This window comes from Synchiropus splendidus, chromosome 18 (assembly GCF_027744825.2).
Source record: "Synchiropus splendidus isolate RoL2022-P1 chromosome 18, RoL_Sspl_1.0, whole genome shotgun sequence".
Lineage (NCBI taxonomy): Eukaryota > Metazoa > Chordata > Actinopteri > Syngnathiformes > Callionymidae > Synchiropus > Synchiropus splendidus.
In genome coordinates, this window is record NC_071351.1 from 6,492,231 (window position 1) to 6,516,413 (window position 24,183).

The window sequence follows — 24,183 nt, forward strand, 5'->3', positions numbered from 1 at the left end:
GAGTCGAGACTTGAGGGTTAAGAGTCGAGATTTGAGGGTTAAGACTGGAGACTTGCTTGAGACTTGAGGGTTAAGAGTCGAGACTTGACGGTTAAGACTGGAGACTTGTTCGAGACTTGCGGCGTCATGTTGGGTCAGGGTCAACTAGAACTAACTCTTTTGGGCCCAGTGCATTGGCTGAATCCTGGTGCGTCAGCTTTTTTCATCATGTTTCCATCACCTGAAACACAATGTCGTACTTTATCCAACCTTTTACCTTCTCCTCCGCCATGTTTCTCCCACCATTCACCATTCTTGCTCATTATTTTCCACTCCGCGGCACTTTTCTTCTTTCTCCGGCCCAGTCACAGACTCGCAGATGGATGAGGGACTCTCTCTCTCTCACACGCCGTGACACTCTCTCCTCCACGAACCTTCATCCCAGTCCCATGAGGGAATCCCCCTCCCAGTCCCCAGGCATGTCCCGGCCTCCTTCTGAGGTGGGGACAACCAGGGCTGATGGATGTTCCCGGGCAGTGTGGAGGAGCTTCCCTCCCAGATCCAGAGGGACAAGATGGAGGAGCCACCTGCCCTTCACCAGGGGAGCCAAGTGGCCTCTTCTTCGGAAACAACAAATGAGTTCAACAGCTGGAATACATGGAATATAGAGGGTGAGCTCGATGGTCTGCTGCTCAGTTCAGCATGGAGATGGAGTGGGACTCGACTGAAATCCCATCACTGCTTCTTTCACGTTCACGAACGTGTGGAGTATCAGAAGGAGGAAAATGTTATAAGAGAGGAGCAAAGATTCTTCTATGTTTCCACTTCTCTGCAACCCATCTGTGAGCAGGTCACCTTACATTGGCATTGAAAAAAATACATAATATAGAACTATATTCTTATTTTTTATTTTAGTACCTAATTTAAAAAAAAAGTTTTTCTAGTTTTCATCCTCAATACAAAAATGTCTCAGCCATTATTTGTTATTTTCACTGCCAGTGTAAGCTGCCCCTGTTCTAGAGTATTGTACAAGGTGAAATAAATATAAAAAATAAAGTCCCCAGCAGCTGTGCAGCAGCCAATGCTCTGCCTTTTCAGCCGTTGTCCCTCCCTCTCTCCCAGTGTAATGGCCTCAATCTGTCTGTGGACATTAGCTATCATCTGCACGGATTATCCAGCGAAACATTCAAGGGAAAAGGCACCAGTCATGTCGTACTCTGACTAGCTCTCCTCTGATTCTATTCACGGGAGCTGTCATCCAAACGTGAAGGAGTCTGGAGGGAGGAGGTCCACAGACACCCGAGTGCCAGCAGGGGCTCAGTCACCTGTTGGTCCTCACCTGACTACAGCAGCCTCCCTCATCCATCATGCTATTGTTGCTGTGTCCACCTGCAGCACGATGTGAGGAAACAATAAGAGTCTCATTTGGCATCATCCACCCGAGGACCAGCACAGAGAGGGAGGTCAGGCAGGAGAGCCACACTGAGAGAGAGGCACACTGGGATGCTTTTCATGATGGAATCTTCATTCAACGCCAGATATTAAAACTCCAGCCACAGAGAACGGACAGACCACACTGCACGATCTGATCATGAACCATCTCCCGTGACAAGCTGAAACGTCACATGATCAGAAGAAGAAACATGGAAGACTTGAGGGTTAAGACCGGAGACTTACTTAAGAATTGCGGGTTAAGGCTTGAGACTTGAGTGTTAAGACTTGAGACTTGCAGGTTAAGGCTTGAGACTAGAGGGTTAAGAGTCAAGACTTGCTTGAGACTTGAGGGTTAAGGCTTGAATCTTGAATGTTAAGAGTTCAGACTTGCCTGAGACTTGAGGGTTAAGACTGGAGACTTGCAGGTTAAGGCTTGAGACTAGAGGGTTAAGACTTGAGACTTGCAGGTTAAGGCTTGAGGCTAGAGGGTTAAGAGTCAAGACTTGCTTGAGACTTGAGGGTTAAGGCTTGAAACTTGAATGTTAAGAGTCAAGACTTGCTTGAGACTTGAGGGTTAAGAGTCAAGACTTGCTTGAGACTTGAGGGTTAAGGCTTGAGAATTGAATGTTAAGAGTTGAGACTTGAAGGTTAAGACTGGAGACTTGCTTGAGACTTGAGGGTTAAGAGTCGAGACTTGCTTGAGACTTGAGGGTTAAGGCTTGAGACTTGCAGGTTAAGGGTTGACACTAGAGGGTTAAGAGTCAAGACTTGCTTGAGACTTGAGGGTTAAGGCTTGAGACTTAAATGTTAAGAGTTGAGACTTGCTTGAGACTTGAGGGTTAAGAGTTGAGACTTGCTTGAGACTTGAGGGTTAAGACTGGAGACTTGCTTGAGACTTGAGGGTTAAGACTGGAGACTTGCTTGAGACTTGAGGGTTAAGAGTCGAGACTTGCTTGAGACTTGAGGGTTAAGAGTCAAGACTTGCTTGAGATGTGAGGGTTAAGGCTTGAGACTTGCAGGTTAAGGGTTGACACTAGAGGGTTAAGAGTCAAGACTTGCTTGAGACTTGAGGGTTAAGGCTTGAGACTTGAATGTTAAGAGTTGAGACTTGCTTGAGACTTGAGGGTTAAGAGTCGAGACTTGCTTGAGACTTGAGGGTTAAGAGTCGAGACTTGCTTGAGATGTGAGGGTTAAGAGTCGAGACTTGCTTGAGACGTGAGGGTTAAGAGTCAAGACTTGAGGGTTAAGACTTGCTTGAGACTTGAGGGTTAGGGTTTAGGGTTGACTCTCCATTCATTCTTCGTGACCCGTGCGGGCTGACCATCTCTCTCTCTCTCTCTCTTTCTACCTCTCTCGCTCTCTCATTTTCAGCAGTGAAGCTTCATGAAACACTGCCCTCGACATGCAGAGCCCACTAGAGGGCGCTCTCCACTCTAAATTATTTGGATTTAACCAACCATTTCAATGAAACCTCGCATCAGTATTAAAGCAAGAGCGCCACCTAGGGAGCGCCACCTAAAACAATACTCCTCTCACAACTCTCCTGACGTGTCGACACTCCAGTCTTACAATCTTGCTGCTCTCACTTATCATCTCAAACGCTCCAAACTCAGTCACTCATGGCTGATCCTGATGCCTGCGCTGTCAGTCTGAGGCGCTGTACTTCCCGCTGTCCACTGACTATATACAGTGCAGACATTGACTCTCTTGTAGCGGTGAGCCTGGGCCGTCTCACTGGGACGGTGTGAGACAGACACTATTGGTGGTCCAAGATGTCGCCTCCACGCACCAAACGCCACACAGGCTCTTGCTAAGGCTCCAAAACAGAACGTTTGTAAAAGAGAAATCCAAGGTTCACTGACGTCCTTGGTTATTCTGCCTGTCTTCCTTCGTGAATTCACAAGTTGTCCGCTTTTATTCTTGCTGTTGAGTCTTAAAGTGTTTATCTTTTGCCCTTGAGATGCCTTCATGCCGTCTTTCATCTCACCTCCTGCTACATTCCTCGCTGACAGCGTTCACTTCCCTCACTTTGCCACAGTCGGCTTTCCTTTCATCCACTAGTGAGAGTTGAACGGGCTGATGAAGACGTGTCCTCATCTTCACAGCCCACTAGGTGGCACTCCGCTCTGTCATGCTTGGCCGAGAAGAACGACAAAGCCAACCTCGGTTCTCGACCACAATCCGTTCCAGTCAGCCGTTCCAGAAGCGATTTGTTCAAAATCTGAATCGATTTTTTCCATTACAACGAATGGAAAATAATGCGTTACAAGCCTTAAAATAGACTTTTTTTCACGTCTGTGTGTGTGTGTGTGGCCGCTGCATGTGGGAGGGGTTGCCGAGTGAGTGGCGTCTCTCCAGAAGTGAAGAGGTGCCCGGTGCGTGTCCAGCTCTGAATGTGCGCTTCTGTGCAGTTTGGCTGTGACAAAGTCATAAACCAAGTCACGCTCTGTCCCAGACTCGCCTCATCCCTGTCCCAGCTCCAGCCCACAACAGGACATCAAACCCTGGAGTGAGCGCTCCAGCACCTCCCCTGTGACACTCTACCAGGGTCCAGTGTGGAGACAGGAAAGGTTTTACACCTCAATATGAAGAAAAAACAACCAGTAAATGTAGCTAACGGGACACGTCTGCATACAGAGTCCCGCTGAAATGCGTAAATGAACCTGCTGAACTCTTCCGTGGGACACTGTGACGGAGCAAATCCTTCTGCTTCCCAGGGCAGGCCAGACCAGTCGCACACCCAGCTCTCACCAAATGCTTCAACCTTTCACCTCTGACTCTGCAGCTGAAGAGCCTCCAGACCGGATCAAAGTCCCGCCACACACGTGGAAATAGCTTCGCACTTATTTAGCGTCGTGATTCAACTTCGTGGACGACACATGACCATTTCATCCTGAGCACTTATGCACTGTTCCAGACGCGCGTGGTCACTTTCTCGCTGGTGAAGTACAGTCGAAAAAAGGTAAGACCAAACAGGTTTAGCAAAAAAAAAAACCATGTTTAATCTCTTCTGATGCATGTCTATTTACACATAATAAATCTGCAAAATAGGAAAGAATATTTACACAGGAGTGAAACAGCTGAAACATGTAACAGCAGCTTAGAGTCTGGAACTCTTAAAAAGGTATCAGAATTCATAAAGTATTAAAACTCTGAGGGTTTCTTTTTTTTTTTCCTCCTCCTCCCGCCGCCTCTTTAATCTCGACTTGAAGGTATTTCACATAGGCTCCTCTGAAATGGACGGTAATCATGTGAACTCAGCAGGTGAGAGAGAGAGAGGCGGAGTGGGAAGTGGAGGATAAGGAAAGCGTGAGCGGGAATTAAGCTGAAGACCCGTCACCAGGCAGGTACAACTGCAGAGCGGTGTTTTGAAAGACATTTAAAACCCGTCTGACACGGAGGGATGTGCACGCAGACAGACACGCCGGAGCTCAGCGTACAATCTTTCATGGCCATGAGAGAGCTTGGACCCGGACACCACCAAAATGTCAACGCAACACTTTTAAAGAAAGCATGTTGCGACGTTTTTTTTCCGTTGTTATTCATGAACCGGGGCTGAACTGAGCCGTCACATTAGTACCTGATGTGAGTCACTCAATTGTGCTGGCAAAACCACCCTTAAAACCTTGAAAAATACGGTTTTAAAAAATGACAATAAATAAGCTTTGTTCAAAGTGCGTCCCAAATGAAGGTTGTAGAGCTCCGCGGCTGCTTCACAAACATTGTTCCTTGTTCATTGGTGGGATAATGGTTCAGTCAGCCTCATGTCTCCGACTCATATTGGCCTCTTCCAGTGAAAATGAACTGGAAATGAGGCAGAGCACGACGGGCCTTCTCAGCTCATCCACCTTTCAAGCAGTGCAGAGATTAAATGACCTTTCCCCGGTCATCATTTGCCCCTCAGTCAGAGGAAAATTCAAACTACTGTCACAACAGATGAGCTGAATTATTAGACGGAAGAACTGAAAGAAGCGTGAGGAAGGACCCGGTAAATCTGTGTCTGACTTGCCAACATCGACCTGCTCAAAGGTCAAGGTCAAGAGAAAAGCTCCGGCCGGCGTCATGAAGCAGCGTCGGCCTTTTCAGAGCTCAGTAGGTGGCGCTCTTGATTTAAGTATGAGAGAATGCTATTGCACCTGGAGGCTTTCAGCATTTCCGCCCACACCAATAAAATCATTTATAAGTCATCATAATATGTATATAGACGTTTTTCTTTCTTTCATTCTGCGGGTGAAGGATGCATATCTGATGGAGACATAACCAGGAAACGGTAACTGAAAACAGGAAGTTGTTCCGCAAGGAAGCCAGTACACACTTGGGAAGCACTGTGGATGAGGAAGCATATGAAACTAATGTCGATATTTCATACTTCAACAGGAGCCGACGCGGTCCTGTGAAGTGGATCCACATTCCAAGGCTTGGTCAAGTTTGGTGGGTGACTTTCAAAAATAAATAATGCAGTTGAACGCAGCCTTGCAAGGAGAACTGCCGGAAACAGAAGCATGCACGTCTGAAGCAGCGAGTCTGGTTTAAAAAAAAAAAAACCCAAAAACCCCACAATATCAAGCTACGTATCCGGAAATCACATTCACATTTTTAAATACAACTTTCAGCTTTTACTGCAAATAAGACCTTGTGACACCACCGTCCTCAGTTTGGAATAAAGCACCCGGAAGAAGCAGGTGTTGGAGGGGAAGAGGAAGTAGAGGAGTGATTTGGTGATTTACCACGGTGCTTCCATGAGACATTCCAACCACATGACGCCGACCACCGGTGACGCCAGTCGCTCACAGTTTGGTTTCTCTACAATAGACAAAGCACTGCAGGTCAGTCGGCTCACAAGCGGCTCCCGCACGCGGCGCTCTCGCCACGCGCAGAAGAGTTTGACCTATTTTGAAACTTCCAGTCACTAAACATCACAATAGTTTCATAGAAGCACATTTCATCTAACAGGTTTTTTTTTTTCTCCACTAAACACATTCAAAGTAAAACATGGCTAAAACATGGCACAGGACGTCTTTCTCCTCATGTTTCGCAATATCAAATCTCAAACAGGTTTTTGTACAGGAAATAGAAAAGTTTTCTCAACAAACATTATATATATATATATATATATATATATATATATATATATATATATATATATATATATATAAAGTCGGTCTCTTGAGATCAGCTTTGTTGTGCAAATTCAGCAGCAAGTGGCGAAGTGCCACAGAGCGTCGACAGACTGCAGATGAGACGACAAATCCAAAGCAGAATTGAAAACTAAAGTCTATCCTTGTCTATTCCAGAGGAAGGATTTCCCTGCAGAACTCCTCAGTGCAGTCCTGCTCAAAGGTCTCTGAGCAACACAGTAGCAGCTCCCTGAAGTTTGACAGTAGAAGTCCTGGATTTCTGACGGTGGATGGTCACAGTCGTGATCTTGGCTAGTGTCCAGCGAGGAGACTTTTTGGCTAATACCCCTGATTGTATTCAACGTATCCCAGTGGCGCGCCGGCGGACGGACTCGGACTCGGATCCCCATTTGTTCCACTCTCCAAGTGTCGGTGGTTTTGCGTGAGGATGAAAGCGACAGACTCAACTGATGAGGGCCAGCGGACGACGGCGGTCAGGAGGCGCGAGCTCAGCCACTTGTCGGCGGACTCTCAGCTAGCCAGGGCCATGGTGTCAACCACCTGCTCCAGCTTCCCACGCAGCCGCTGGCGGCGGGACTGCTCGTCTTTTTGGAGCGCAGACAGGATCTGGAAGAAGAAGACGGGTCAGTTCTTCCATTCGCCGCAAAAATCGCTTTGAGGCTGAAGCCTTCCAAACAAGGTCTTTGTAACTGGGTTCCAGTTAGGTTCAGAGCCCTGGTTTTAGTCGGGACTGGGGAAAGGGCGATGGCCACGAGAGGTCCCCACAAAGCGCTGAACCTGTGTGAGGAAGCGCTCAGACGGCAGCTGCCTACATCAGGATAATAGACAGTAATGAAGGAGAGTGGAATTGAATGGAGGCAGCTGCAGCCTTGTGTGAAGGAAGAGGGAGATGAAAGATGGAGGTCTTTACCACTTCAACCCATGAAGTGGAGCAGGAAGTGAAGAGATACGTGGCTGTGAGTCACACACACAGAATGACGGGGCGAAGGCAGCGGGTAAACAGGAAGAAATGTGGAGGGGGAGAAAGCTCCGGGGGTCGGACCATGGAAATGTGTCGGAATTACCGAAGCCCCTGTGGTTGAATCTCAGTCACAAATCATTTTCATGGAGTCATGCACCCCTCACCTCCTCTTTGTACTTGACGATGTAGGAGTAGATCTCGTGGAGAGCAGACATGCTGTTGAACTGGCTGAGGTGGAGCCTGGACTGCTCAGCGAGGTAGGCACTCATGTCTTGGTCACTGATGGCAGGCATGCGAGATATGTCCGAGTAGTACCTGCAGGCCAGGAGATGGTGGGACATCATGTCAGGAGAGACATGGTGACGCATGTGTAAAGGAGGGAAAATGAACCCTGCAGGGAGCTGCATCCAGGGGAACATCGATGTAGCAGTGCTTTGAACCAGGAACAGTCAAGAACACCAACTGTTCCTCTGTTTTTCTTTTGGACTTTTGGACCATATTTACCTTCCTCTCTCTGGCGCCTCCATCCTGCTCACATTCCCACTCATCTGCCCGTTTCAAATCTTGTCTTTCCTCGTGACCCTCAATGAGAACTGGAGCACCTTCAACTCTGACTCCTCTCAGTCTGCGGGTCAGAGCTACTGTCTCTCACCCACACATCACTCACCAGCATCGACGTTTTTCTCCCATTTGAAATCCAATCTCACACACAATAGTACGGAGCCCCGAAGGGAAAAACTAAAACTATGCTTGTGACGAAGCACGGACTGTGTGTCCTCATATTTTAGTCCAATTTTGAAATAACATTCAATTCAATGAGTTTCCCACAGATGCTGACTCGCCATCTGTATGATGGTTTGATCAGGAAGTAGTTACGACGTCACTTCAAACTATATTGCAACACTATTTTTGCGATATCTCGCAATACTTTAGCGATATCTCGCAATACTATTTTTGCGATGTCTCACAATACTTTTGCGATCTCGCAATACTATTTTTGCAATATTTCGATATATTTTTGCGATATCTCGCAATACTTTTGCAATATCTCGCAATACTTTTGCAATATCTTGCAATACTATTTTTGCGATATCTCACAATACTTTTTCGATATCTCGCAATACTTTAGCGATATCTCGCAATACTATTTTTGCAATATCTCACAATACTTTTGCGATACCTCGCAGTACTATTTTTGCAATATCTCACAATACTTTTGCGATACCTGGCAATACTATTTTTGCAATACCTGGCAATACTATTTTTGCGATACCTCGCAATACTATTTTTGCGATACCTCGCAATACTATTTTTGCAATACCTGGCAATACTATTTTTGCGATATCTCACAATACTTTTGCGATATCTCACAATACTTTGGCGATATCTTGCAATACTTTAGCGATATCTCGCAATACTATTTTTGCGATACCTGGCAATACTATTTTTGCAATATCTCGCAATACTATTTTTGCAATATCTTTTTTTGGGGGGTTATTTCCCCCCTTAGGTACTCCATACAATAGAGTCGCTCCACATCAAAATAAAGCAAAATAAATAAATGTTTGGATTTTCAAAGTGCTTGTCAAAAAGGCTGCCTCCCTTCCAGTTTGAACTGATCACAAATATGCAGCACTAAAGCAGTGAATTCCGCCTACGAGTCTCATGAGAAACTCACACAACTGTCTGTCAACACGAGACGGAGCGTCACAGGAAAAGCACCAAGGATGAAGCTCATTGATCTGCTCCCATTTGCAGATCAATATCTGGACTATCAGGGTCCCACGTATACAGCAGATCGGAAAAGATATTTTGTGTCCCCTTTAACTCATCCATAATAATGGCATTCTAGATTTGGTCATCTTTCTTACCTCTCCACCCAGTTCTTGTAGTTGGGGATGTCTTTAGCGTAAAGAAGCTTGTTTGAAGGGGAGTCTTTTCCCAGTTTGTGCTCCGATGTGGAGCAGGAGTCCATGAAGGTCTGAGCCACGACCGACAGGCAGGCGTCTGTGATGCTGTTCTTGTGGATGTCGAAGACAAACTGAGGATTCTTGATGACGTTCACCCAGAATCTCAGAGGAAGACTGGAACGCACAGAAGGCAGAACTGTTTCTGCATTCATTCTCCGATGCCGATTCAAATGTTAACATTTTTCATTCTCAAAAAAGTATCTTATAAGGCTCCAATTTTGCTGGGAAAAACACATGGAGACAGGACAGAAAAGCAATGGGAGGCTGTGCTCTGACCAGTTGCTCTTCCAAGTGTGGCGGACGTCGGCGTCGTAGATGGAGTGCTTGTCCGCCTGCTCGTCCAGGAAGTCGAACATGTACTTGATGGCCAGCGGCAGAACACTGCCTCTGTGTGCCGTGCTGAAGATGGTCTCAAAGAGATCATCCACAAACTTTTGCAGGGTCCCCTGAACCGGAGAGAAAAGCTCGGTCAACAACAGCCACAGTCTCAGTAGCGGTCATAGATTTCATGGATGGGAGTCCAAAGAGCTTCCCTCTCTCTCACCTTGGTGGCCAGCAGCCGTGTCAGGTAGATCTCCGACACCATCTTGCTGCCCCGGTCGCCCTCCCGCTGGTCCGAGTGGTCGTGGTTCTTCACCAGATGCCACAGTTTGGTGCCACTCTCCAGGTCAGGAGTGATCATTGGCGTTCTGGAGCGAAGGCTGTCGGGGCTGCTGGCTGTTCTCAGCATGCTCTCTGCACACAGGATCTGTCTCGGTCAGACGCTCACTTCTCTTTACGAACGCAAAACTATTTGGGGCTGGTCAGGTTGAGCCCTGTTTCTCCAGGAAATGGCTGAAAACTACTCAGTGCACAAGCTAACTGAATATACTTGAAGCCTTTTAACAAGCAATGAGACACAGAATCGAGCCCCAAACTGTTCCTTCACTGAACTTAACAACATGGTCGATGTGAAGAATTGGTCTTTTTTTTTTAAAGCACAGCAGCATTTGCTTCCTTGTCAGCGAGTCAGTCGGACATGCTGGCTGCAGCAGGTCAGTATCTGCTGGAGGCTTTGCATGCGACCCATGTGAGCCGACGAGGCTTCATGAAACTGTGTCGTCACCGTCGTGTGAAGTGAGGTTTCACGAAGCCTCATGAGCCCTTTGCCACCAGGGAGTCCTTTGAAATGGCAACGTTTTCAGCGTGAGCAAGTCAGAGCCATACCGTATCTGCTGAGGCTCTTGGTGAAGGTCGAGGAGTTGGAGATGTTGTAGGCGGAGTTTTGCTTGGCCACCAGAGCGATCACCGAGCCGTCGGCCACCTGCACGACAGACGCCGTCAGGACGGACCTCACGCGTGACGCGCTGTTAGCACGTGCGCCTGACCTGGTAGTGAGCAAGTGTGTTGAGCCGCTTCCAGTCGTTGTCGATCTTGGTGGTGACGTCCTCGTCCTGCAGGATGATTCGGGCCATCCGTCCCTGCCGCCATTCTTTGCACAGAAGATAAAATGAGCCTCGGCCACACAAACATTTGAAGATTCCAACTCAGAAAAACACTGCAGTCAGTGAGGCAGACTGTCCATCAGACTCGGTGAGACACAGTCGATTCAGACACACTTGTTTCCCTACATTTCAAGCTCACAGTACATTTGAAAATAGCCTTTCAAGCCATTTGAGAGTGAAGGGAAGCTGAGGGCAACAGACCACACCCAGGAAAAACAGGACGTTTGCTGCTGAGGAAGATTTGGGGCGCGAGCATAAAATATAAAGCGGCTGTGTCAAAGTGATGTCAGCCCAAGTCACATGTTCGCCTTCCTTCTTCCCCAATGATAATCGATAAAGCGCCAAAAAGCTTGTTCACTCCCACCCCGACTAGGCCCTTGACTCATGAGCTGGTGTCTTCTGAAAGTGAAAAGCCAAATAAATCACGATAATTTGAGTTTTAAAACCAATTCATACGAGGAATATTAAAGCTGCACGAAGATTCATGCACAGACAGTGAGGAGACCTCAGCGAAAGAGGTGTGTTCCGTGCTAGTAGTCTAGAATAGGTTGTTGATCAATACATCGATCCAAAGTGGGCACTGAGTCTGAGTGAGTCCAGACGACAGTAGACGCAATATTGAACTGGATTAGATGCTTCACTAGTGGGACTGAAGTCGAGGCTCTTGGTGGTGACACGGAGAATCGTACCCAGGTCCATATCCGAGGCTTTGGGTCGAGTTGAGTAGGGGCTGCCCTTGTAGACGGCGTCCAGCAGCTTCTCCTTGACCTGAGTGATGGTGTCACAGTTGAGGCACTTGACCGTCACCTCGGAGGCGCTCTCGTTCTCGGGGTTCACACAGTGCAGAGTCTGGCGCAGACGGAGAGAGGAGAGACAGGAAATGAGGACGGAGCGGAGGTTCCGCCCTCACGTGACCGGGACGCTTGCGAAGCTGGCCCACCTCGGGAGCTCTGTCTCAAACTCATGGCCATTTGCCAAGACAATTGAATTAGTGTGGGCTGTGTTACATCCGAACTGGCATGGCATGCAGACCGCAGCAGCGCCTGCCAACCGCCAGGACCGTCTGCTTCAAAGCAATTGAAAATCAAATATTGTTCAGTCGAGACAAGACAGGAAAACGTTTCCAGGCTCCATCCACGCGGCAGACTGGAAACAAATGATGCTCCAAGAAACTCTCTTATGGTTACGGCAAGTGACTCGCGTCACTATGATGAAAAGCATCGTGGAGGCCCTTCAGTCATGCAGCTCTTCACCAGCGTTTCAGACCAACCACACGCAGGACGGGTGCACTTTGTTGACCTGACTAAACATCTGGTGGATTTTTTGTTGGAGTGTTTTGGACACAATACTTTCAGTTAACTTTTCGAGTGCCCACTCCTCAATAAGCACACACCAGGGGATGGAGTGTTGCAGTGATCCTCAGCGCCACACGGCTTGGGCCACTGTGATCCAGGGAGGGAGAACGGAGAACCATAAAACCTCACTGCGCCGACTGTTTTCATGGGTGGAAAGACAAGGGCCGTTGGTGGCCAGTAAGAGTCCACTGACCAGTGTTTTGTAGTCGATCTGTTGCCGGATGAGCTTGTCCTCGCTCAGGGAGTAGCGGGCCTCTCCTGTGATGGCATCGATCGGACCCTTCTCCATCTGCTGCTTCATGGCACAGTAAAGCATGAAGAGCGGCTCGCCAGCACACTCCTGGTCAGGAGGCAGAGACGGGACACGTCAGACAGACACACACAGAAGGGCAGTTTACAGGCTCATTTGACACTTCACCTGCTGTCAGAGGAAACAGGCCACAAACCAAAAGCATTCTTGTCCACTCCATCACAAGCTGCAAATGGATGGACAACTTATCGTACACGATATTCCGACACTGGCGTGTGACAGTTGTGGAGAGTGTGGTGGACTTTGGTTCACGATCATGGTTTCAAACTTATTTTTAATGCAGGGAACCTTTGATCGTGTCACATTGGTCGACTCTGAGTCTCTGGATCCCTGTTTATTTCATTAGATGGAGTGGTCCTCATAGGTTCTCTGACGTGGTCGTCTGCCTTGGTTCACATCAACACATGCAGGTCTCCTGCAGCGCTGGTGAAAATAGTTGGATATTGGACGAAGCTCCGCTCCAGTATTGGCGGCCGCGTCCTGTTCCGTGTCCCCATTAGGGTTCGCTGATGGCGGACACACTCTCACAGGCAGCGCTAATGCTACGACCCGCCATCAGTTAGGGACCATCAACAAATTCTAAAGCCTCAAAGTATGAGTGAAATCTTCAATAAAGCAATGGAAAACAAGCGTTTCAGGAGAGAGAATTGTGAAAAGGTTTTTCATCACACAAGACACTGACAGTTTGTATCATGATTTGGAGACTAGAATATGACTAAATGATCATTTCTTCACATGATTTCTAACATTTCTTCAATAGCATCTGGGAAATGTGTCCAGACTGCTCCATAGTTCAAGTCAACTGTTCAGAGACATGAGATACAGCAGACAGACAGCTCAATTTAACCCCTAAATAAAGCTGGCAGAGCAGTCTGTCAGACACCAGCGGCTTCTACCAGAGACCTGAAACATTGAATTTCTCATCTCTACACTTAGTTCACTATTCTATTGAAACATAAACAAATGTTGGAGACAAACTCCACGAATAAGTTTCATCATAAAACTGTTTCAAGAGAGACTGTAGTGTTCAACACATGGAAGAGAATGAACATGGATTTATTGTGAAAATTATCATTATCGCCAGAATTCCATATCGCCCATCCCTAATGGAAACTCGGACTGAACCAAGGGTCGCTCAGAAGGGCGACCGAGTCTCAGCAGTGGTCAGTTCTGGGAGCTCACTGCTCAGGTCTCTGCTTCTCTCCAGCAAAGACACTTCAATAAATCAATAGCATCATTCCTCATGAGCAGAAGCAAAAATGTTTGAGGCATTTTGAAGGGAGAAGGATGACTCACACACACACCCACACACACACACACACACATCCTATTTTGCTTCTTATCCACCATGGTGAAATGACTCTTTTTTGTGGTAGTTTGACAGACAACAGACAAGTGGTTTCACACGCAAAGCCACCGAAAACGTAGTCCTCTTGACTTCAACAGGACTGGGACAGTTGGGTAGTTTTGGGCCGGCTGGTTTTTATGAAGATTCCACTAGGTGTGAAGGCAATGTTTATACAACCCTATGAATCAGAGCCATTCAAAAATGTTCTCAAACAAACGTCCCTGCTTCGTGTCATGTCATCAACCGTCTCTCGGTCCCATCCTCCTGTGCTGACCAGTCAGATGCTGAGGTCATATGTCTCGGCTGTCAGTTGCACTTGGATACTTTGGGGTGCAGCATGCTCCATCTTACTTCCTCTCCTCTCATGACTTCTACGGGCTCCTAAAGGGATGAGGATTAAACTGGCATGTGAGGACCAGCCTCCCAGCCTGGAGCTGTGGGATCAAAGTGCAGCTGGAGGCTGTGTGAGTCGCACCGCTCGGTTGGATTGAAGCATTTGGACTAGAGGAGTGTTGCTGGAGCCTCATGCGAGGGGAAAAGAGTCGCACAGAGCATGAGCAGGTTCAGCCAGAAGAAGCTCTTACCTTGAGGAACTTGTACAAAAGGAAAGTAAACCAGTTGGTCAGCATTTTCTCAGCCACAGACTCCGTCCTGGAAGAGAGAGAGACACACTTGGGTCTGACGTCTGCAGAGTCGACTCAGGGAAAGTAAACACATTGAGGTTTGGTTTTCATCGTGTCTCTGTCAGGCGTAAAGTGAGCCCTCCGCTCTGCTCTTCCTTCACATCACATTGGCTCAGAGTCCAACCCTGAGCCAATGTGACTGAGTAGACATGGTCAGTCCCGAGGGCGAGAGCTTCACGTGCATCATCTGAGACGCATGGAGTCTGAAATCCAAACAAATTATAGTGCTCTCTGGATCAGGTGACCTTCCCCAGCAGGAGGAGGTCTCAAGTGTCAGGGAGAGGGACATGTAGGACTTTATTCTGTGGCTGCAACACATGCATGGATGGATGGAGCAGCTCATGGATGGATTGATGAGCAGCTCATGGATGGATGGAGCAGCTCATGGATGGATTGATGAGCAGCTCATGGATGGATGGAGCAGCTTATGGATAGATGAATGGATGGAAGGAACAGCTCATGGATGGATGGATGGAGCAGCTTATGGATGGATGAATGGTGCCGCTCATGGATGAATGAATGGAGCAGCTCATGGATGGATGGAGCAGCTCATGGATGGCTGGATGGATGGCTGGATGGATGGCTGGATGGATGGATGGAAGGAGCAGCTGATGGATGGGTGGATGAAAGGAGCAGCTCATGGATGGATGGATGGAAGGTGCAGCTGATGGATGGATGGAGCAGCTGATGGATGGATGGGTGGATGAAAGGAGCAGCTCATGGATGGATGGATGAATGAACGGAGCAGCTCATGGATGGATGGAGCAGCTCATGGATGGATGGATGAATGAACGGAGCAGCTCATGGATGGATGGATGGATGGAAGGAGCAGCTCATGGATGTATGGAGCAGCTCATGGATGGAAGGAGCAGCTCATGGATGGAAGGAGCAGCTCATGGATGGAAGGAGCAGCTCATGGATGGAAGGAGCAGCTCATGGATGGATGGAAGGAGCAGCTCATGGATGGATGGAAGGAGCAGCTCATGGATGGAAGGAGCAGCTCATGGATGGATGGAGCAGCTCATGGATGGAAGGAGCAGCTCATGGATGGAAGGAGCAGCTCATGGATGGAAGGAGCAGCTCATGGATGGAAGGAGCAGCTCATGGATGGATGGAAGGAGCAGCTCATGGATGGATGGAAGGAGCAGCTCATGGATGGAAGGAGCAGCTCATGGATGGATGGATGGATGGAAGGAGCAGCTCATGGATGGATGGAGCAGCTCATGAATGGATCGGCAGCTTTTGGAGCGTTTTGTTGCTTGATAAAGAGAAACATGATTTTTGCGAGTCGACTCTTGACATTCACTTCTGCTCTGTTCCACTACAAAGCACGTGCTTGTCTCGCAACTTGAACCAGGTGCAACCACAAACCAGATTCCCAGTCTACTCCAGGTGGACCAGTCTCCTTCCGTATCCGCTCCTTCTCATTCACAATCTTTATTGCTCCTCATCCTTCAGAGTAGAAAGGCCCAGACTTGGGTGCGTGCCGAGTCTCTCCTTCCTCACCTCCTGAGCAGCAGTTTGGGGTGGTTCTTGCTCTCCAGATTTCGGTCGATCAGGTCCGACAGCAGCTGCTTGAGGACTCCGGTGGCGTATTCCATCTCCCCCTGCAGAGCTGTCATGATCAAAGACGCCACATTGCCACGGTCGCGCATGGAAAACGACCTGAAGACACATCATGTTACAGCTTCAGAGTGCACAACAGAGCGCCGGGACGAGTGCAAGAGACTCGGACCTCTGTGCTTCCAGGGTTCGTATGAAGGTCAGGAGGAAGTGTTTCTTGGTCAGCAGCTGGCCGAACAATGTCAGCGCCTTCTCCACATTGGCCTGGACCTACAGAGTGGAGGCAGAGGATTCAGCAGCTCAAACAGAAATGCTTCTGTCTCTCCGGTGGACCAAAGCTGCTTTGTATTGTTATCAAGCGCTTCCTTCGCAGGATCATCAACATACTCCCAAGATGAAGAAGGAAAAACTGGGCCTTCGACCAGGGATGAGAGCGAGGGAGCTGCGGTCGACGCTGACTGCCAGCCACCACACAGACACCACACTCGCGCCCACTTCCTCACTGAGCTGACTCGCTCCCTCGCTCTGATTGTGCTTGTTTCACATGACTGGTCTCTTAGCGCTTTAATTCTCCAGCTTCACACACACACACACACACACACACACACGGTCTGTTGTCGTCCCATTGAACTTTAACAATGACTATTCTTCTCTTGCAGTAATAAAGTGCCTGTTGTCTGCAAATGCGAAATGAGATTCTCAGACCCCGAGGGTAGGATCGTGCGTGCGTGTGTGTGTGTGTGCGTGCGTGTCAGAGAGACCCAGTATAAACAGTACAAACGGAAAACTCATCCATATAAAGACATGCCAATACACACACATATTTGGAGCGCTCAAGTTGAGAAAAGGTCACACAAACTAGCGCTTCTCCACCCGTGAGCACGTGCGTGTGTGTGCGTGTGTGTCTTGCTGCCGTCGGAGTCACAGAGCAATAAATCTTGCCGCATTACTTTACACAGACCATTGGATTACACCTGCAAGTCTGAGGGGAAATACAGCGGGAGAGAAGCTGTTTCCTTGTTCCGTTATGAGTTTGCTTTATAAGGAGTGGACGTCTGCTGCATCATTACAAAGCTCCAATACACACTGCAGTCAGACAGGTGAAGGTTGGAATCAAGACATACTCTGTCATATGTACATGTTAAATCCACATTATTTGAAAACGATCAATAGAAAAGAAACATCTCTTCCTTGCGTATGGTGGATTTGGCAAGTGACCAGTGTCAGACTCAAAGCCCTCTGACATTATATGTACATTTCAGACTGTCTTGTTATGAGATGACTTCTTCCTCCAAATGCTTCGGACCAGTGTCCCTGAAGGCATCACCAAGTGGTTGCATCTCCCGACCTTGTGCTGGTGGTTTATTCCTCTGTCTTTTCATCTGGCTCTTGGCCTGAGTTCTTCAGTTCCTGAGTGTCAGTGGACTCCTGAGTTGACCAGCCTCCTTCTGGACTACTGTTTCTTCTGGATGACCCTCCACTCTTGGTGGTGTGAATGCACTCAGCTTGCAGCATCACAATGACACGAGACTTTCACCTGCCATTTGAATCTGCTTGTCTAAACAGTTCCCGAGCAAATGTGTTAGCTAGTGAGTCCAACTCTTACTAGACGATTGGCTTGTTAGTATGGTTCAGTTTAAATTGAGATGTTGGCGTACTGACCCGTACCTCCATCTCCTTGAGCACAGGGTGGTCCTCGATGCCAGGAAACAAGACCCTCATGGCATAGGTCCGATATTCCAGGAAGGGAATACCAGCGCCGTCCAGCTCCTGGGTCAGTTCGTGGATGTCGGTCTGGAGCTCGGCAAATGCTGCGGGACATGGAAACACGAGGTGAGAGTCCACAAGTCATCCAGGCTCAACATGGGACTTTAAGGGATGGACATCCAAAACTTCACCCTGCTCGGTCAGTTGGACGGGGGACACTCCGTCCATGACCCCAAACTTTAATAGCACTGTGGTTGCATTGGCTGTGCCGACCGAACATCTCACACCGTGAGCACAGGAGCTGAAGGTGAAAAGAGGCGCCTGACTTGGGTCCGGTCCATGTTAAAGAGGGATCTGAGCCCACGGAGTGGAGGGAACAACACCAACAGACTGTGAACTCGCTCCAATTACAACTGAATCCTCATGAATGCAGACTTTCCATCCTGCTGCCCTCGTCTTATTATCCCTCCACAAAAGAGAAAAACAGAAACACCCGCTTCAGGGAGCAAAAACTGAGCGGCAGAAAAACACAATTCCTGGAAAGTCAATTCATTGCAAGAGTGAATAATTACTAAGAGGACGAGTTTTCACGCACAATTTCTGCCAGCTGCGCTGGTTCCACACGAGAGACGGAGGGAAGTGATGAAGAAGCGGCTGGGAAAACGGAGTGAAACGCAAGTGAGACATGAGGAGAAGTTCAGGAGGCAGCTGAGTGGTGAAGACCAGCCGAACATGGGGAGCATCTGTCCAGCCTCAGGGCAGGAATAGAGAGCTTTTCGGGTGAGTGCTGACACTCCATTCCGTCCTCTGAAGGTCTGAGCCTCTTTGTTGAGTGGCATTCTATCTTCAGGACCTATCATTCAAAAACAAGTCCCTCACCTCTTCCCTTCCACGCTCACTCACATTAACCTCCTCTAACACTGACAGCACGCAGCCTCCTTCATCTCTTCCTCCGCCCACACAAACCTCTGAGGGCAGCAGGCACCATGAGAGGGGAAACAAGCAGCGCTCAGGTTCTGTCTTTCATTCTACCTTCTCAACAACGTGAAGGTGATTCCAGCAGGTCGCTCGATATGGCAAATATTCATGGTTTTTTGTGTCCCACCAGACTTTTCACACCTTTGTTTACTAAAATTGACACCGATTCCAGGTTCAAGAGTACTTGTACTCATTGAATGACCTGACTGATACCACAAATCCGGTACCACAATGTCAGTTTTAGTCAATAAATTCTTAAAATGTGTAGTTTGTACTGCAGTGGAACTTGTGTTACCCACACACGAGACAAACATACTGAGGAATGTTGTTTAAATATCAATATATATGGAGAAAAAAAACTGAAAAAATGTGTATTGGCGTAAGTACTCAGTGTTGGTGAGTACTGTAATGCAAGTACTTGTTCTGGAAAAACCTGGTATTGGTGCAATGTCACTATCAAAGTCACAGTAACTGTGATATCATTTCATCAAATGATTCATTCACAGGTCCTTTTGTTTGCAGATGTCTTGGTTCTACTGTTCAACAACTATACCACCAAATGATGCATAAAGTTCTGTATTCATTCGTTGTATTCCGAGCGCCACAGGAGCTCCTTTCTTCCTGTGGCACTCAAAAAAAACATACAATTAATCCCTGAAAAAACTACAGTGAAGGATTCTTGGCACGTTTTTCTGTTCTTGAACGGCATTTTCTTGCACATTGTTTTCTAAGCTCTTTTGAGAAGCTGTTAAATTGCTGTGTTTTTGTTTTGGAAGATGATCTTCACCATTCCTACATCATCACACATGCACCGATACTGAAGTCCTGATCTGGTCTGGAATTCAATAGATCATGTGAATGTCAATAGAAGCTGTACAATGCACCATAGGACTCATGGAGCTGCTGCCCAAGGTCCAGCTGCCAGTCAAAGGTCGTCGGATTCAGGGTTTCTGTGGAGCAAGATGGAGCTCCTCTGAGGAGAAGCTGAAGGTTCTCGCAGCAGAAAAGCTTGGACACGCAGGGTCACGGTCTCCAACATAGATGCCATTTTGCATATTTAGCTTTGCTGAGCTCAGAAGTATATTTGGTCGCACCAACTCTGCAGACAGTGTTGTAGCTTCCTGGCTGATCCGAGTCCCAGACACTGTGGACTGCAAGTGCAAACTCTGCTTCCAAGTGGTGCTCACCTTCTTTACACTCCAGGGCCACTCGGGACTCCAGGTTGTCCATCTGCAGCTGCAGACGCTTGAGGGTGCGGTCGGCGTCCCTGGACTTCCTCTTGTAGGCGATCAGCACTGCAATGATGACCAGCAGCAGCAGCCCCCCTCCTCCCCCGATGCCGATGATGGCTGGCAGCGTGAGGAGGCTGTCAGAGTAGATGTGGAGGCTCCCTGGAGAGTACTCAAAGCCACCAACGCGGATCTGCACCAGAAGAAAAAGGTGACTTTCAATGAGAGCAGGAGAACGTTTCGACACGGTCTGGACGAGAGGTTGTCCCACCGCCCGGCTCTGAAGTCATCCAGAGCCGGGCAGCAGTGAAGCAACCGTTTCTCGGGCTTCACAGGAGAGTGACAGAGAAGACCCTGCAGGTTCACATGCTCAGCTCCACCACTTCAACAACCTGAAGAGAATTAGAGCAGCCGTCCTGAGGGAACAAGATCCTCCCATGACAGCGCCGCACGAGGAAAGTTAAGCGGCTTGTGACACATTTCTGAGGCTCCCGTCTATTTTGGTTCTCCAGACAGTCTGAAGGACCGAGAGGAGGAACTTGGCAGAGCTGAAGGCCAAAGCAACTTGAAGATTCTTGAAAGACACAGCTGAGCAGAGGCAGGACAACACAAGCAGTAAGGCACGCGGAACGCTTGGACACCCGTTGGGGTCCCCTCAATGTAGGTCACGTTCAGAGAGATCAGCAGCACACACACACCAGAGGAGATCGGAACAGACAGCTGAGCTTTTTTGGGGCTAAAACAGGACGCCGCCCCCTGCCAACACGTCCAATCGCCTTGGTATTCGAACTGACATGTCGTCCATAACAAGGAAAACATCCAGAGAGTTGCACCTTGGAGCGGACCGGTCCTCTGGAGAACCATCATGTCGAATCGCTGGGACGCACTGTCAGTGGCTCGCCAGGTTTATTGGCTGCAGCTCGCGGCAAGTCATTGTCATTAAAGTGTAATGACAGGACGTTGGTGACAAGCTCAGCGGGGACGGCGTGTGAAGGGGGGGTGAGTGGGGGAACTGATAAAAATGTATATAGAGATAGAGAGAGAGAGGTGAATGCTACAGGAGCCTGATGGTGGTTTTCACACTCTGCTTCTTTCCGTCAGAGTGAGTCACTTATTTGGTCTGTTGACGGCTCAACGCTCCCGACACAAGTGCAAGCCGAGCGATCGCTCCGGGCTCCGCGATCACTTCCCGCCACTCTGCCGCGCGAAGGCATCAGGAAACATGACACGGGACACAAAGCCACGACGGAAGAGAAGAATACGCTCCTAACTGCACCAAACTTGGAGGCACAAAATGCTGCCACGCTCTTGAGAAGGACGTTGGACAAGTGGCGGGATTTGCTGAGAAATTTGCACATCTGAAAGGTTCCGAAGACAGAGATTATGGTTGTGGGATTAGAGTGGTGAGATTAGAAACAATCCCAGGCGTCTGAAGGACACAACAGCAGCTGCAAGGACAGGACAGGGGGCGCTGTGAAGAGCTCACTGTCCGCCTTACAGGAGGCGCAGCCTTGTTTGGGACTCCACACCATCATAGCCACGACTCCTGCCTGAAGGAGAACGATCCAGCGCTGCCTGAATGACCAAGACCATGTTCACCCTCCAGACTACCCTGATCGTGACTTCTGGTGAGTGTTGACTCGAGCACTGTGCCAGTCTTCCTCTTCACCAAGCCAGTCCCCTTCATACAAGAACCTTCATGCAAGGAGCCGACAGACTCCGACAGACACGAGCAGCGTCCTCACATCTGAGCTCAGTCGGTCACAGGTCACCCCTGTCAGCTGGTTCAGCAGAAAGATTCCATCTGAACAAGCGTCTGTGACGAAACAGTAGCAGCAGCAGAAGTCCAAGGGAGAGAAGAGGTGCTGACCGTGACTTTGTGTTGTCCTGTGAGGTTGGGCCACTCACACAGCAGCTGGCTCTCAGACAGTGTGAGGACACACGGGGTCTCACCGATCAGCACCGTGTAGTTCAGGCGACTGCTGCCCGGAGCTGCTGGGATCAGGTTGCGACCCTGAGGACAAGCAGAGAGGAGAAACATGAGGATTGAGGAGGCCCCACTTCATAACATTAGCTTCACGTTCACTCAAAAAGGGAAAAAGCTGTTTCCTTCCAACTTCTCTGATCGACACCAAGGTTTGATGTTGGACATGAACGTGGAGGTCAGTGAGTGTTGCTGGGGCTCCTCCATATTGGGGCCACTTCATGAAGGTGTGGATGGCACTGGATGTTTCTGAAGGAACAACAGACTGAGGTGATGGTGTTTTGGTCACCTCACCGTCTCCGTCGCAAGAGCCACGTGTCAGCTGACTTGTGGCAATAAAGCCACACCACAATGGCAACAGTCATGGTTGTTTAAATGGAGATGTAAATCCAACCAATCCATGTTTGGAATAAGTGTCCAGCTCAGTACTGTACAGAAAATGCTCTCAACCAATGGCCTCCATGTCTGTGAGAACATGTGTTCATTCAAACATCAGACACCAGATTGGAATAGCTGCCCTTCCCATGTCGTGGACAACAACGTCCGCCTGGACATCATCCTTGAGTCAGAGACCACAGTGAGGAGCAGAAGACGATGGAGGCTGAGCAGTGGCTGTGGAGCCTGGAGGCGAGCGGAGGCCTCATAGACCCATACTCACTTTCAGAATGAGCGGTGACGTGGGCTTGAGCTCCAGAACTCCTGAGGAACTCAGGGGTTCAAACACTGGATCGGGGTAGTAGCTGAAGCTCTCGTTCACCACCACCAAAGCATTGACGTTGTCCATGTAAAATCCAATCTCGTCTGGGCCGCTGCCCGACTCGGAAAACTCCAGGTCCGAGTCCGCCACCGACGGAGCCAGGCACACCATGACCGAGTTGTTGTACACGGTGCAGTTCTGGGAAAAAACAACAACAAACATTTCATTGAATGGTCAGGGAGGAGCCAGTTGCAAATGTTACTGTCTGGATCCCAGAAGATGAATGAAGCTGAAGGTCACTGTACAGATCATGGGCCTTGAAAATGAAGAGCCACCGATGATCGGAATCTTTCAAATAATTCACACATCAGCTCACGCATCTCAACAGGCCCGGCTTGAGGGAGGCTGCAGGTGTGGCGCACCTGGAGAGACCTTCATCAGGAGTCAGGAGGAATCCCTCCCCACGAGCACGTGATCCAAACAACAGTGGATGTGCATGAATTTCAAAGCTAATTCCTGTTGAAACTTCAACTCTCATCAAAGAATCATGAGACAGCGGTGCGCTGATATTTCACGGCGTGCATCTGCACACACTGGAATATTCATATTTCGGCTTCCTATAATTCATGTTCTCCGTGGCAGTCGTGACTCTCTTCCATCAGCACAGAACTGAGTTGAACTGTTCTGGACCTCAGCTCTTTGTGATGTCAAAGTGCTCGTACTGCAGGTCGTGAGAGCAAAGTGGAAATGGACGGCGACCTCTTCCAAACAAGCCCACAGCACATCTAGGAAGGAGTCAGGGCTGGGAGTCATGGTCACCTGCAGCCAGCAGAGAAGAGACTACTCACGTGGAACGACTCGGCCTGGCCGTACTTGGCCCTGATTTTGGGCTCTCGAACTGTTGCCAGGTTGGTTCCACTGACGGTCAGCAAAGTACCACCACTGTAGGGAGACAAAACGCACCTGGTGAAAAACATGTTTCCACAGACTGGAGGCAGCTGAAAGGGTCTTGTCCTCCTTTGCTACTCAGGTTGTTTACCGCTCTATTTCTGAGCTCGGCTCGCTTTCTTCCACGTAGTCAGTTGACCCTGATGACCACAAAGGTCTTCACCTTCAACAGATACCGACAGCTGAATACAGCTGAATGGATTCACCAGACTTGCACCGGAGAAGAAACACGCTCACGTTTTGTATTACGTGCCTCGCTGTTGGGCTTGTTGTTGAAAGTGTTCTAGAAGTGACAACACTGACAAAGACTGGCGTCTCTCAAAGGGACAGTTTAGAGCACTGACATGCAAATGTGGAGTTTTTGGGAGGTGAAATGAAAATGAGTATTTTTACCAGAGATGAGTCTCTGCTTCAC

At 48.7% G+C, this 24,183-nt stretch overlaps 1 protein-coding gene across 8 annotated transcripts in view; it reads right to left on the reverse strand.

Annotated features, from left to right (window-relative positions):
- Positions 1–4,417: 4,417 nt before the first annotated feature.
- LOC128749344 (plexin-A1-like) overlaps positions 4,418–24,183 on the reverse strand; it is a 130,836-nt gene continuing 111,070 nt past the window's right edge. For 4 of the 8 annotated variants that reach the window (XM_053848860.1, XM_053848861.1, XM_053848862.1 and 1 more), the window contains 17 exons: positions 23,669–23,762; positions 22,782–23,018; positions 22,010–22,153; positions 20,098–20,332; positions 17,888–18,036; positions 16,398–16,495; positions 16,169–16,327; positions 14,564–14,630; positions 12,515–12,661; positions 11,656–11,815; positions 10,850–10,953; positions 10,689–10,785; positions 10,027–10,217; positions 9,759–9,928; positions 9,384–9,596; positions 7,677–7,827; positions 4,418–7,157 (listed from right to left, as the gene is read on the reverse strand). In XM_053848860.1, the coding sequence (XP_053704835.1) occupies positions 7,062–7,157; positions 7,677–7,827; positions 9,384–9,596; positions 9,759–9,928; positions 10,027–10,217; positions 10,689–10,785; positions 10,850–10,953; positions 11,656–11,815; positions 12,515–12,661; positions 14,564–14,630; positions 16,169–16,327; positions 16,398–16,495; positions 17,888–18,036; positions 20,098–20,332; positions 22,010–22,153; positions 22,782–23,018; positions 23,669–23,762 (2,512 nt within the window). In that variant the 3' untranslated portion in view covers positions 4,418–7,061. The other 4 variants (XM_053848864.1, XM_053848867.1, XM_053848866.1 and 1 more) reach the window with 4 other exon arrangements.